This window comes from Coregonus lavaretus, assembly GCF_964263955.1.
Source record: "Coregonus lavaretus genome assembly, chromosome: 28".
Classification (NCBI taxonomy): domain Eukaryota; kingdom Metazoa; phylum Chordata; class Actinopteri; order Salmoniformes; family Salmonidae; genus Coregonus; species Coregonus lavaretus.
In genome coordinates, this window is record NC_140015.1 from 36,803,336 (window position 1) to 36,817,437 (window position 14,102).

At 45.4% G+C, this 14,102-nt stretch overlaps 2 protein-coding genes across 5 annotated transcripts; one reads left to right on the plus strand and one right to left on the minus strand.

Annotated features, from left to right (window-relative positions):
- Positions 1-70: 70 nt before the first annotated feature.
- Positions 71-10,963, plus strand: LOC311104057 (hsp70-binding protein 1-like). 4 transcript variants are annotated; one of them, XR_014610134.1, is made up of 9 exons: positions 1,397-1,566; positions 2,198-2,328; positions 2,463-2,676; positions 4,883-5,107; positions 5,370-5,525; positions 5,905-6,001; positions 6,099-6,210; positions 9,771-10,431; positions 10,644-10,963. XR_014610134.1 is itself a non-coding variant. In XM_084145713.1 (8 exons), the coding sequence occupies exons 1-8, from the start codon at positions 98-100 to the stop codon at positions 9,849-9,851; spliced, it is 1,059 nt and encodes a 352-aa protein (XP_084001839.1). In that variant the 5' UTR covers positions 71-97; the 3' UTR covers positions 9,852-10,963. The 4 variants fall into 4 exon arrangements, 3 of the variants coding, with proteins under 3 accessions (XP_084001839.1, XP_084001840.1, XP_084001841.1); XM_084145713.1 differs by lacking the exon at positions 1,397-1,566 and adding an exon at positions 71-140 and having other exon boundaries at positions 9,771-10,963; XM_084145714.1 differs by having other exon boundaries at positions 9,771-10,963.
- Positions 10,901-13,016, minus strand: LOC311104059 (lysoplasmalogenase TMEM86B-like). The gene is made up of 3 exons (XM_084145718.1): positions 12,778-13,016; positions 12,217-12,460; positions 10,901-12,083 (listed from the first exon to the last, which is right to left on the minus strand). The coding sequence occupies exons 1-3, from the start codon at positions 12,826-12,828 to the stop codon at positions 11,629-11,631; spliced, it is 750 nt and encodes a 249-aa protein (XP_084001844.1). The 5' UTR covers positions 12,829-13,016; the 3' UTR covers positions 10,901-11,628.
- Between the last annotated feature and the right edge of the window lie 1,086 nt (positions 13,017-14,102).

A 14,102-nucleotide genomic window follows, 5' to 3' on the forward strand; every position in this document is an offset into this window, starting at 1 on the left:
GTGCATTACAGGCTTCACCAAATACATTTTCTCTTTAATTAATGGCTTTACGGTAACTGCAAAATTCAGCATGGCTGCCCCCTGAAGAAGAAAAAAGATGGCGGAAGCGGACGATGAAGTGGATTCTGAATCTAATGGAGGTAGAATATTGTCCAAAAGAAAGGAAAAGGGAGTGATGCGAATGTCACTTCGTATCTTGTAGGAGTACAGTTTGTAAATGAGGAGCAGCTGATCCAATTACCAATCTTGAGGAATCCATTTGGGATATCCAAACTGGTGGAGAGAGTGCTGGGTAGAGTGAAGGCTGTGAGGATCACGAGAGGCAGGCTGGTTTAGATTTGTTGTGCTTCTGAGGATCAGAAGAAACGTGCGTTGCATCTCACCCGATTTGATACGTTTGAAGTGTGGTGTGTGTCTCTTAGGAACAGGGCACCCCTCAATGGGGTTATATCTGGAACCTTGTGGGAAGTAGATGTTGAAGAGATGAAAAATATTCCTGGAGTGATTGATGCACGTCGGATGAATCGTGTGGTGAATGAAGAAAAAGTGAAGAGTCTATCTGTTCTTTTGTTTTTTGATATGGAGTCTCTCCCTACTCAAGTGCAGTTAGGGTATATTAACTACAGAGTCAGAGCATTTATCCCAAGACCAATGCAGTGTGATCATTGTAAAGCTTTTGGTCATGTTTCAAGTGTTTGCAGAGGGGAGAAGCCGAGATGTCCAAGTTGTGGAAAAGATCATATTATGTGTTATAAAAGTGATGAAAATGTGACATGTTGCAATTGTGGTGGGAACCATGAAGACACGTCTTTCAAATGCCCAACAAGGGTGAAAGAGAATGAGGTGGCCAAAGTCAGGGCTATCCAGAGCATATCATATGCAGCAGCTGTTAAAAGGGTTAAGAGTTTGAATGATGACCATGAAGAGTCCATGGTGGTGGATAGGCCTTCACTGCAGGCTGCAGGGGTTGCTTTCACCAGCAGGATCCTGACATTTTAAAGGTTAAGAAGGTGGACTTTGTGGCCTTTAAAGCTATGGTGATAAATGGCACTGCCAAGGTGGAGAGAAGGTCCAGGAAGATAGAAATCAGTGTGGAAGCGACAGAGCGGTTCCTGGGGCTGAACGATTTCTCGGCGAAGGTGTTACATGGAATATTGTCTCAAGCCGTACCACCCTCTCAGGCCCTAGAGCCTGAGAAGGGAGATATGGATAATTGAAAGAAGGAAGAAGTGGTTGTTTTGTTTTGTAAATGTACTATTTTTATTTGGGTGGATTAAGTTTGTTTCCCTATCACGTATGGATTTGATTTTTTACATTGTTTTGGTTTCAACCCGTCCAGTTGGTGGCGGCAATACACCGTTTTGAGTTGTAGTCCACCATAAAACCCACAGAAGAAGAAGAAGAATGGCTGCACCCTGAAACGCATGATGATTCAACGCGCAGCAATTAGCTTGCCACTCAACTAGCTAGAATGTTCTAGTACCGTTACGTTCTTGTATAGGATTAAAGGGCAGCGAAATAAGTACCAACTTTAACGTTGTGACAGTCGGCGTCTTTAACAAACAGGCAAGTGTATGAGACACAAAAGTAAAAAGAGCAGCCCAGCTAAGTCAAACTGTCAGACTTGTTTACTGAGCTAACAGTAGCTAGGAGCATAGCCTTCTCTCTGGCTTTGTAGCCTACCCAATACCTTTGCTGTAGCTCTCAAAATAGCTCAACCTACCCAGCTAACGTTATTCTGTATGTGCTTGATATTTATGTGATAACTTTAATAGCCAACAACTTGCTCGCAGTTAGTTAGGCCTAGTATCCGGGATAAAAAATCATATTTTTAATCACTTAGCTAGCTAGTTACAGCCGCTTTAATACCAAATCGGGCTATGGTTAGTTGGATTCATTTGAGAATGGAATGTGTCAGGGGTCAGGAACCTGCAGCTCTTTACATGCCCCTTAGCAGCTTCCTGGAGATCTAGCTACAATTACAATTAGTAATTCAAAGTTAGCAATAGACTATAGCATAATACTGATCGTATGTCAGAACTTGTAGAGCAGATTTGAACCCTAATTGCAATCAACAATTGAACTTTACTAAGTGCATAGGTTGATTTTGCTTTCTGCCCACAATTCAGTGCCATATTTGGGTTGTAATACATTGACAAACAGGTTCTGGAATAATTTCACCCATTTTTCTCATCAGCACAGAGCATCATGGCAGAAGACCAACGCAACAGGAGACATCCCCAAAACCTCCAGGGTGTCCTTCGATTGGCTGTGGAGGCTGGCTCTGCTGCAGATGGACCCGCCCTCTCTGAACCCATGTCAGAGGAGGTAATTGGTCCTTCTTATTCACCTTCAGGTCTTCTTAATTGCAGATGCGCTGTGTAGATTAGCAGATCTCACAACAACTTGTTACATTGACAACCAATTGTACATTGACCGTAATGTCACTATTTTTGTTACAGAGAAAAGAATGGTTGAAAGGAGCTCTTGCAGAAGTGGCTAAAGGACAGAACAGCGAGGTGGAACAGATGAAGGAGTGTATGCGTGTCCTGCTGAGAGATGGAGGGTGTGTGAGGGGGAGAGAGGGAGAGGAGGAAGGAGAGGATGAAGAGGGGGAGACAGAAGGGGCACTGGAGTTTCTCTCAGAGCTGTGTGAGAACCTGGACAATGCCAGAGGTGAGACATGCCAAGCAACAGGAAGTGATGTAAAGAAATTACACTTCAGCTTGTGACCCAAATGAAAGGTTCACTGTCTTCGATGGACCCTAGTTAAAAATATGAAATGTAACTGTTTAAGTTACTGTAGTTTTATACAGTGCATTCGGAAAGTATTCAGACCCCTTTTTCCACATTTTGTTACGTTACAGCCTTATTCTAAAATAGATTAAATCTATTTTTTCCCTTCATCAATCTACACACAATACCCCATAATGACAAAGCAAAAACAGGTTTTAGAAATAGTTGGGAATTTATTACAAATAAAAAACTGAAATATGATATTTACATAAGTATTCAGACCCTTTACTCAGTACTTTGTTGAAGGACCTTTGGCAGCGATACAGCCTCGAAGCTTCTTGGGTATGACGCTACAAGCTTGGCACACCTGTATGTGGGGAGTTTCTACCATTCTTCTCTGCAGATCCTTTCACGCTCTTGTCAGGTTGGATGGGGAGTGTTGCTGCACAGCTATTTTCAGGTCTCCAGAGATGTTAGATCGGCTTCAAGTACGGGGCTCTGGCTGGGCCACTCAAGGACATTCAGAGACTTGTCCTGAAGCCACTCCTGCGTTGTCTTGGCTGTGTGCTTAGAGTTGTTGTCCTGTTGGAAGGTGAACCTTCGCCCCAGTCTGAGGTCCTGAGCGCTCTGGAGCAGGTTTTCATAAAAGATCTCTCTGTACTTTGCTCCGTTAATCTTCCCCTCGACCCTGACTAGTCTCCCAGTCCCTGCCTCTGAAAAACATCCCCACAGCATGATGCTGCCACCACCACGCTTCACCATAGGGATGTTGCCAGGTTTCCTCCATTTACATTTTAGTCATTTAGCAGACGCTCTTATCCAGAGCGACTTACAGTTAGTGAATACATATATATATATATATTTTTTTATACTGGCCCCCCGTGGGAATCGAACCCACAACCCTGGCGTTGCAAACGCCATGCTCTATCAACTGAGCTACATCCCTGCCGGCCATTCCCTCCCCTACCCTGGACGACGCTGGGCCAATTGTGCGCCGCCCATGAGTCTCCTGGTCGCGGCCGGCGGCGACAGAGCCTGGATTCGAACCAGGATCTCTAGTGGCACAGTTAGCACTGCGATGCAGTGCCTTAGACCACTGCGCCACTCAGGAGTTACTCCAGACGTGACGCTTGGCATTCAGGCCAAAGAGTGGCCAATCTTGGTTTCATCAGACCAGCTAGTCTTACTTCTCATGGTTTGAGAGTCTTTAGGTGCCTTTTGGCAAACTCCAAGCGGGCCTTCACTCCTTATACTGAGAAGTGGCTTCTGTCTGGCCACTCTACCATAAAGGCCTGATTGGTGGAGTGCTTCAGAGATGGTTGTCCTTCTGGAAGATTCTTCCATCTCCACAGAGGAACTCTGGAGCTCTGTCAGATTGACTATCGGGTTCTTGGTCACCTCCCTGACCAAGGCCCTTCTCCCCCAATTGCTCAGTTTGGCCAGGCGGCCAGCACAGGGAACAGTCTTGGTGGTTCCAAACTTCTTCCATTTAAGAATGATGGAGGCCACTGTGTTCTTGGGGACCTTCAATGTTGCAGACATTTTTTTGGTACCCTTCCCCAGATCTGTGCCTCGACACAATCCTGTATCGGAGCTCTACGGACAATTCCTTCGACCTCATGGCTTGGTTTTCGCTCTGACATGCACTGTCAACTGTGGGACCTTATATAGACAGGTGTGTGTCTTTCCAAATCATGTCCAATCAATTGAATTTACCACAGGTGGACTCCAATCAAGTTGTAGAAATATCTCAAGGATGATCAATGGAAACAGGATGCACCTGAGCTCAATTTCGAGTCTCATAGCAAAGGGTCTGAATACTTATGTAAATAAGGTATTCGTGTTTTTTATTTTTAATACGTTTGCAGACATTTCTAAAAACCTGTTGTCTTTGTCATTATGGGTTATTGTGTGTAGATTGATTAGGAAAAACAAATATTTAAACAATTTTAGAATAAGGCTGTAACGTAGCAAAAGGTGAAAAAGTTAAGGGGTCTGAATACTTTCTGAATGCACTGTATATTACTGATATTCCAGTAAATACAGACAGATCAACATGGATATGAATGACACAAGTTATATTCATTAATAATAAAACTGTGTCCATTGTAATCTGTCTTTGTCTGTGTCTGTCTGTGTGTGTCAGACCTGATGACCCTGGGTGGACTGGACCTGTGTATGTCACAGTGCTTGAACCATCCTCAGGGCAGCGTGAGGTGGCGTGGTGCCCAGCTCATCGCCTCCTGTGCCCAGAACATGCCCGAAGTGCAGTGCCACTTACTCAGCAAGGGCGCGCTACCCAAACTCCTACAGCTGACCGACTCCGATCCCCACCCCACAGTTCGAGTGAAGGCCCTCTACGCTGTTTCCTGTAAGTGTTGCCCCTTGGATAGGTAAAAACAATATGGGGAACACATTCCACCATTGCACAATTCCTGAATCAGTGAGAGATTACTCTAGCCTATCAAAGGGCAAGTTTACAATATTGCTAATATCGCCTGATCCTCTCAGATCTAAATGAAGTGCCACTGGCCGGAGTGTAGTTGATAGGAGTTCATTTAGATTTGAGCATCAGTGAAGTACCACACAGTAACTCTTTCTGTCTTCTCTCTTTCTCTCTCTCTCTCCATCAGGTCTGGTGCGTGAGCAGGAAGTAGGTCTCGGGGCCTTCCTGTCCCACGATGGCTTCTCTGTGCTGATGAGAGGCATGCAGTCTGACAACGAGAAACTGAGGACCAAGTCGTCTTTCTTACTGCTCAACCTGCTCACAGTCCACCCAGAGCATAAAGGTGACTCTGTTATGGACACCCTCTTTCTCAGTCTGACAGCGAGACTTATTTGGAGACTGTCTCTGTTTGCTTCTGTGTGTTGCTATTTGTAGCTGTGCTCTACCAGCTGTAGCTCAGCTGGTAGAGCACGGCGCTTGTAACGCTAAGGTAGTGGGTTCAATCCCCGGGACCACCCATACACCAAAAAAAGAAATGTATGCACGCATGACTGTAAGTCGCTTTGGATAAAAGCGTCTGCTAAATGGCATATTATATTATATTATTTATGGAGAGTATCATGCTTTGTAAAAAATGAATTTAACAGTATTATTTGTATCATAACTAAAGAAATATGTGTCCTTGTGTGGCAATGTAATATCTCTCCCTCTCCCTCTCTCAGATACAGTTCTCTCCATGGGTATGGTGCAACAGCTGGTGTCCGTTCTTCGCACGCCTCACTCCTCCTTCCACGAGCATGTGCTCGGCGCCCTCTGCTGGTAATACATGTGAACACACAAAGGGAAAATGGCTTGAAAATCGACTTGCCATGTCTTCTCAATGGCGCTTCAATAAAACAACTCTCTCTGTTTCTAGCCTGGTGGAGGAGAGTCCTCTGGGTCTGAGGGACTGTCAGAGCCTTACCTTGGGGCTGGAGGAGATGCTCAACCAGCGGGCTAAAGATCTGCAGGGGAGAGAGGAGTGTCAGGTTGGTACCCCTACACATGTTTCTCCACTCCTCTCCATCCTCTCTAATACCATTCCTTTTTCACTTACCATGTTACCCATGAACCTCTCCATCTCTCTAAAGGCTTCTGCATGCTTCCCATCCGGAACAGTTCGGGTATATATTATGACAACATTGTGTGACGTTTCTTGTCTTCGGCAAGGTTTTTTTCGGCTGTTCATGCACACAACAGTTTTTTCTCGAGGCAAGCCGAATTTCGGTAGTGGAAGTCTAGACCCCTTCGTCGGTCATTGGTCAACAGTAGGGATTCTTAAATGAAGTGTTTATCATTCAACAACAGACGACTCGTTCACGTGCACATTTTTTCACTTAACAAATACTGCACCAAACATCCTAGTTAATGAAAAATTACGCTACTAAGGTATTCTCTGCAAAAACTTCAAAAGTAATGACAGATTTCTTGAGTTATCTTAGATTAATTCGGACTATTTTGAGGACGTGTATACTGGCTACGGCATCTCAACATGGACAAACGGTACTGTTGCCACTTTTTTCTCGTTTTTGAAGCGAAGGTCTTTTAAGGCACACTCGTTCGGTTCGGCTAGGCGCCAGCCAAAGCATGCGGAAGCCTTAATATTATCCCCATGTTACCCATTAACCTAAATCTCTCTAATACCGCCCCTCTGTCACTCCCCATGTTACCCATTAACCTAAATCTCTCTAATACCGCCCCTCTGTCACTCCCCATGTTACCCATTAACCTAAATCTCTCTAATACCGCCCCTCTGTCACTCCCCATGTTACCCATTAACCTAAATCTCTCTAATACCGCCCCTCTGTCACTCCCCATGTTACCCATTAACCTAAATCTCTCTAATACCGCCCCTCTGTCACTCCCCATGTTACCCATTAACCTAAATCTCTCTAATACCATCCCTCTGTCACTCCCCATGTTACCCATTAACCTAAATCTCTCTAATACCATCCCTCTGTCACTCCCCATGTTACCCATTAACCTAAATCTCTCTAATACCATCCCTCTGTCACTCCCCATGTTACCCATTAACCTAAATCTCTCTAATACCGCCCCTATGTCACAACCCATGTTACCCATTAACCTAAATCTCTCTAATACCGCCCCTCTGTCACTCCCCATGTTACCCATTAACCTAAATCTCTCTAATACCATCTCTCTGTCACTCCCCATGTTACCCATTAACCTAAATCTCTCTAATACCATCCCTCTGTCACTCCCCATGTTACCCATTAACCTAAATCTCTCTAATACCGCCCTTCTGTCACTCCCCATGTTACCCATTAACCTAAATCTCTCTAATACCGCCCCTCTGTCACTCCCCATGTTACCATTAACCTAAATCTCTCTAATACCGCCCCTCTGTCACTCCCCATGTTACCCATTAACCTAAATCTCTCTAATACCATCCCTCTGTCACTCCCCATGTTACCCATTAACCTAAATCTCTCTAATACCGCCCCTATGTCACAACCCATGTTACCCATTAACCTAAATCTCTCTAATACCATCCCTCTGTCACTCCCCATGTTACCCATTAACCTAAATCTCTCTAATACCGCCCCTCTGTCACTCCCCATGTTACCCATTAACCTAAATCTCTCTAATACCATCTCTCTGTCACTCCCCATGTTACCCATTAACCTAAATCTCTCTAATACCGCCCCTCTGTCACTCCCCATGTTACCCATTAACCTAAATCTCTCTAATACCGCCCCTCTGTCACTCCCCATGTTACCCATTAACCTAAATCTCTCTAATACCGCCCCTCTGTCACTCCCCATGTTACCCATTAACCTAAATCTCTCTAATACCATCCCTCTGTCACTCCCCATGTTACCCATTAACCTAAATCTCTCTAATACCATCCCTCTGTCACTCCCCATGTTACCCATTAACCTAAATCTCTCTAATACCATCCCTCTGTCACTCCCCATGTTACCCATTAACCTAAATCTCTCTAATACCATCCCTCTGTCACTCCCCATGTTACCCATTAACCTAAATCTCTCTAATACCATCCCTCTGTCACTCCCCATGTTACCCATTAACCTAAATCTCTCTAATACCGCCCCTCTGTCACTCCCCATGTTACCCATTAACCTAAATCTCTCTAATACCATCCCTCTGTCACTCCCCATGTTACCCATTAACCTAAATCTCTCTAATACCATCCCTCTGTCACTCCCCATGTTACCCATTAACCTAAATCTCTCTAATACCGCCCCTCTGTCACTCCCCATGTCTCCCTATATCTCTCTAATACCATCCCTCTGTCACAACCCATGTTACCCATTAACCTAAATCTCTCTAATACCGCCCCTCTGTCACTCCCCATGTTACCCATTAACCTAAATCTCTCTAATACCATCTCTCTGTCACTCCCCATGTTACCCATTAACCTAAATCTCTCTAATACCGCCCCTCTGTCACTCCCCATGTTACCCATTAACCTAAATCTCTCTAATACCGCCCCTCTGTCACTCCCCATGTTACCCATTAACCTAAATCTCTCTAATACCGCCCCTCTGTCACTCCCCATGTTACCCATTAACCTAAATCTCTCTAATACCGCCCCTCTGTCACTCCCCATGTTACCCATTAACCTAAATCTCTCTAATACCATCCCTCTGTCACTCCCCATGTTACCCATTAACCTAAATCTCTCTAATACCATCCCTCTGTCACTCCCCATGTTACCCATTAACCTAAATCTCTCTAATACCATCCCTCTGTCACTCCCCATGTTACCCATTAACCTAAATCTCTCTAATACCATCCCTCTGTCACTCCCCATGTTACCCATTAACCTAAATCTCTCTAATACCATCCCTCTGTCACTCCCCATGTTACCCATTAACCTAAATCTCTCTAATACCGCCCCTCTGTCACTCCCCATGTTACCCATTAACCTAAATCTCTCTAATACCATCCCTCTGTCACTCCCCATGTTACCCATTAACCTAAATCTCTCTAATACCATCCCTCTGTCACTCCCCATGTTACCCATTAACCTAAATCTCTCTAATACCGCCCCTCTGTCACTCCCCATGTTACCCATTAACCTAAATCTCTCTAATACCGCCCCTCTGTCACTCCCCATGTTACCCATTAACCTAAATCTCTCTAATACCGCCCCTCTGTCACTCCCCATGTTACCCATTAACCTATATCTCTCTAATACCATCCCTCTGTCACTCCCCATGTCTCACTATATCTCTCTAATACCATCCCTCTGTCACTCCCCATGTCTCCCTATATCTCTCTAATACCATCCCTCTGTCACTCCCCATGTCTCCTCTCTATCTCTCTAATACCATCCCTCTGTCACTCCCCATGTCTCCTCTCTATCTCTCTAATACCATCCCTCTGTCACTCCCCATGTATTTCTCCTCTCTCCAGATGCATCACTAATGACATTGAATAATGTATTATGATTCCCCCCCATCTTTTGCTAGGCATATGTTTTTGACTTATTTGCCACTAGGCTAGAAACTTGTCCTATTTCCTTCACAGTTTTCTCCCCCTCTTATCTCCTCCTTTATAGGAAGAGTTGGAGTTCTGCAAACGCTTGCGTTCTGCTTGTTTTTGCGGGCGGCAACCTGACGACAGTGGAATGGATCGCTAGAATCCATCTGGTCCTCCTTCTCCTGTAGTGCCGTCATTGGATAGGAGACATAGGACATACATTTGAAAGAAATTAACTCTCCTTGAGGAAAATATGCTGATGTCGCTGTCCATCAAGACCCATGTTACAGGGTGGCTGGATCCAAGAGTGTAGCAGGCTTTCGAGAGCAGAGCGTGCTTCACAAAGCACTGTCACCAGGTTAGCCAGCTGACGTAGATAAACTTCAGATATATCTCTTGTGTCGAGTCACTTATACCATGTCCAGTCTATATATCATTATGTATTGTATCTACACCCTAACTACTTCCTGCTGACTTCTTGCCAGTCCCCCTTGCAAAAGAGGTTTCTAACTTCAAAGGTGTTTTCCTGGTTAAATAAAGATACAATATTTTATTTTCCGATAGTACCGTAAGTCATTTCTGAACATTTAGGAATGTTAGCTGATCCTGCTTCGTGACATACTCCCATAGGTTGCTTTTATGCTGCTGAAGAAAAGAGATTAGAGAAGCCTTGGCCTTTTGGATTCTGAGTGTGCCCAACAAAACCTCAGATTCCATACATATTCTTTAAAATATCAGATGTAACATTTAGTGATAACGCTATTTTACAGCCCTGTCACCATTTCTTGATCTGGCATATTGTGACGTTACTTGGTAATAATTGGTATCCTCTTGTATTCGTTAAAATTATTTAAGTGACTGAACTAGTTATTGGGTAATATAAAGTAATTACACTGTTAAACTACATAAAATAATTGTTTTTTCTAAATATATTTATATACCAGGTAATTAGGCTGTAAAATAGTGTTACCCATTTAGCATCATTTGTCGGATGTTTTATTAGAATCGATTTTTATCTCGTTTAACTCCCAATTGATTATTTTTATTGGCTTCTTGTGTTTGGCTTTGTTAATGACTTTCTTTCATTCAGAATATCTACCATTTGTCAATGTTTTGTTGAGATGATTCTGTCTTATGTGTCTATGAACATAATGGATGACTTTTGCAGAGTTCTTATGTCTGAAATAACATGAAGGATGTAACAGTGAGAAACATCAACTTTGTTTATTTTACATCCCCATTTTCATCATGAATAAATACACATTTTCTTTTTTCATGCGTGACTTCATTTCTGAGAGTAATCTCTTCATATCAACAGACCGTTATACTGAATGTGTTTGATATATCACAACTAAGACAAGGGAAGTGTATCACATCTCAAATGTTTTCTTTAAGACCATAGGACTGAGTTCACAGACAGAAAAATCATTCTTGACTAAATTGAACTTTATTCTGGACTATTGAAAATACTATTGTGTCGATCTCATGTCAGTCCTTGTAGCTGTCTATGAATTTTGAGAGTGATTACGTTTCCCATCCCTGAGCTTTCTGAACAAACTGTCCTGACTGTCCTGATACTCTGAGGTTTTATTTAATAAAGCAGATTTTCTTTAGGGGGAATCTTCCTTTTTTAACTTATTTTCTTCCTCAGTCTCCTCTCTACAGACAGCCTGAAGTTCCTAAAGCTGCCAACTAGTCAGAGAGCAGTAGTCCCAACTTTGCCTTCCATGGCAACGTCCCGATTTTCCACCCCTTTCCAGAAATGTGCACTTGAACATTCCCTGTCATTTAAAAGCATGGGATTAGTATAAGTAAGCATTGGCTGAAGGGAGTTTCCACCATTGTAAAATCCATGTGAGAAAGTGTGCAGTTATTTGAACACTTGGGGAGAAGGGTGGAGAATTGGGACCTAGCCCATATCTGGGATGACCCCTTAACTAAGATTTCTTCCATTTGGCAAACTCGTCCCCGCCCTCCACGGCCTTGATGTCGCCCACGGCGATCAGCAGCTGTGCCAGGTAGTACGTCGTCATGACGATGTGCCTGCCATGCTCCAGGGGCTCTGTCACTTTGAAGGTCTGCAGTGCCAGCGTCAGGTCAGAGGTCATGAAGATCAAACTGCCCATCATGATCAGCGGGCGGCGGGTGCGAACCGCCAACGTAGCCATCAGAACTATCAGAGCCACGTACACCCCGACACCGGGAGTCAGGGCGGCCGCGTCCGGCGTCTTCTGCAGGAAAGGGAAGATGTAGGCGTAGATGCCTCCCCCCAGCAGCCACAGGAGAAGGTAGAAGAAGTAGGACAGGGAAGAGGAGGGGCTGAGGGAGGAGTAACGAGTGGAGAGGAAGGTGAGGGAGTAGAGCAGGTGGGCCAAGGCGAAGGAGGCCATTCCTGATTGGAGGATTAGAGAGAGAACAAAATTACTTTATTGTCCATATTCCACCTGGCTTGCCCTCTCTAACCTCTAGGCTATCTGCCATGTCTGCAGGACTTTATCAGTAGCAGTAGAAAAAGCTCTTGTTACCATGGAGAAACAGCTCGGGCCATATAAGACAATAGTCGCCGCCTGCCGAGAAGATAAGGCCCCCCGCAACGCCGAGGAGACTCCTGCCCCCTTTGTAGCTCAGCACCAGGAGAGCCAATGAGATGACAGGGGCGGCCTTAATAGCTGCAGCGAGGACGGAGGGGGAGGAGTCAGGGATCCACAGATAGAAGTAGGCAGCGATGGCCAGGAAGAACGGAGAAAGAGAGAGAAACAGAACACAGTACTGAGAGAGAGAGAGGGAGAGAGAGAGAGGGGGGAGAGAGAGAGGGGGGGGGGGAGAGAGGGGGGGAGAGAGAGAGGGGGGGGGGGGAGAGAGGGAGAGAGAGAGAGAGAGGGGGGGGAGAGAGGGAGAGAGAGAGAGAGGGGGGGGGAGAGAGAGAGGGAGAGAGAGAGGGGAGAAGAAGAAGGGAGGTAGGTGATATTACAGATTTACATGATGGTTTTAAATGCAAACACAAAAATGTGTATGTGTGTGTGTGTTGTGTGTATGTGTGTGAGAGTGTCTATGCGTGTGTGTGTGATTAGAGGGTACGATCATACCGTGTTCCTGCGCTGTCTTCGGTCATAGGCGGTTGTTTCAAGGATGTCCATCTCTCTCACAACACAGAACCAAGGCCTGTATGTATCTGGGCTGTTTCCTTTCCTCAGTCCTGCCTCCTTCCAGAGTATTTCATGTGTTTCTATTTTCCTCTGTACTTCTCTCTCTCTTTCCCACCCTCCACTCCACTCTGGGTCAGTCCGTCTGAGTGTGTCCCCTGTCTCTTGGTGCCGGTCGACATTGAACTTTGGACCAATCACAGTGACACGTTATCTGTCAGATTGCTCAGTCATAATCAATGCCCAGTGTCTCCTCCTCCTCTCAGTTTTCATTTTCAACTCTGCCAGTAGTGACCCTTTGCCCATCCAACTAGACCAGATAAGCGACATTATCAACTGGAGGGTGAAGTTGAACTGGGCCAGAGCCATGTATTAAGACATGGCTCTGAACAAGGCTATGTTCAGTAGGACACATGACTCTGAACGGGGCTGTGTTCAGTAGGACACATGACTCTGAACCAGGCTGTGTTCAGTAGGACACATGGCTCTGAACCAGGCTGTGTTCAGTAGGACACATGACTCTGATCCAGGCTGTGTTCAGTAGGACACATGACTCTGAACCAGGCTGTGTTCAGTAGGACACATGGCTCTGAACCAGGCTGTGTTCAGTAGGACACATGGCTCTGAACCGGGCTGTGTTCAGTAGGACACATGACTCTGAATGGGGCTGTGTTCAGTAGGACACATGACTCTGAACTGGGCTGTGTTCAGTAGGGCACATGACTCTGAACCAGGCTGTGTTCAGTAGGACACATGACTCTGAACTGGGGCCCTGGGTCTGAACCCCACCCTGTGCAACTGGGTCCTGGGCTTACTGACAGGCCGCCCCCAGGTGGTGAAGGTAGGAAACAATATCTCCACTTCGCTGATCCTCAACACTGGGGCCCCACAAGGGTGCTTGCTCAGTCCCCTCCTGTACTCCCTGTTCACCCATGACTGCGTGGCCAAGCACGCCTCCAACTCAATCATCAAGTTTGCAGACGACACAACAGTAGTAGGCTTGATTACCAACAATGACGAGACAGCCTACAGGGAGGAGGTGAGGGCTCTGGGAGTGTGGTGCCAGGAAAATAACCTCTCACTCAACGTCAACAAAAACAAAGGAGATGATCGTGGACTTCAGGAAACAGCAGAGGGTGCACCCCTCTATCCACATTGACGGGACCGCAGTGGAGAAGGTGGAAAGCTTAAAGTTCCTTGGCGTACACATCACCGACAAACTGAAATGGTCCACCCATGCAGACAGTGTGGTGAAGAAGGCGCAACAG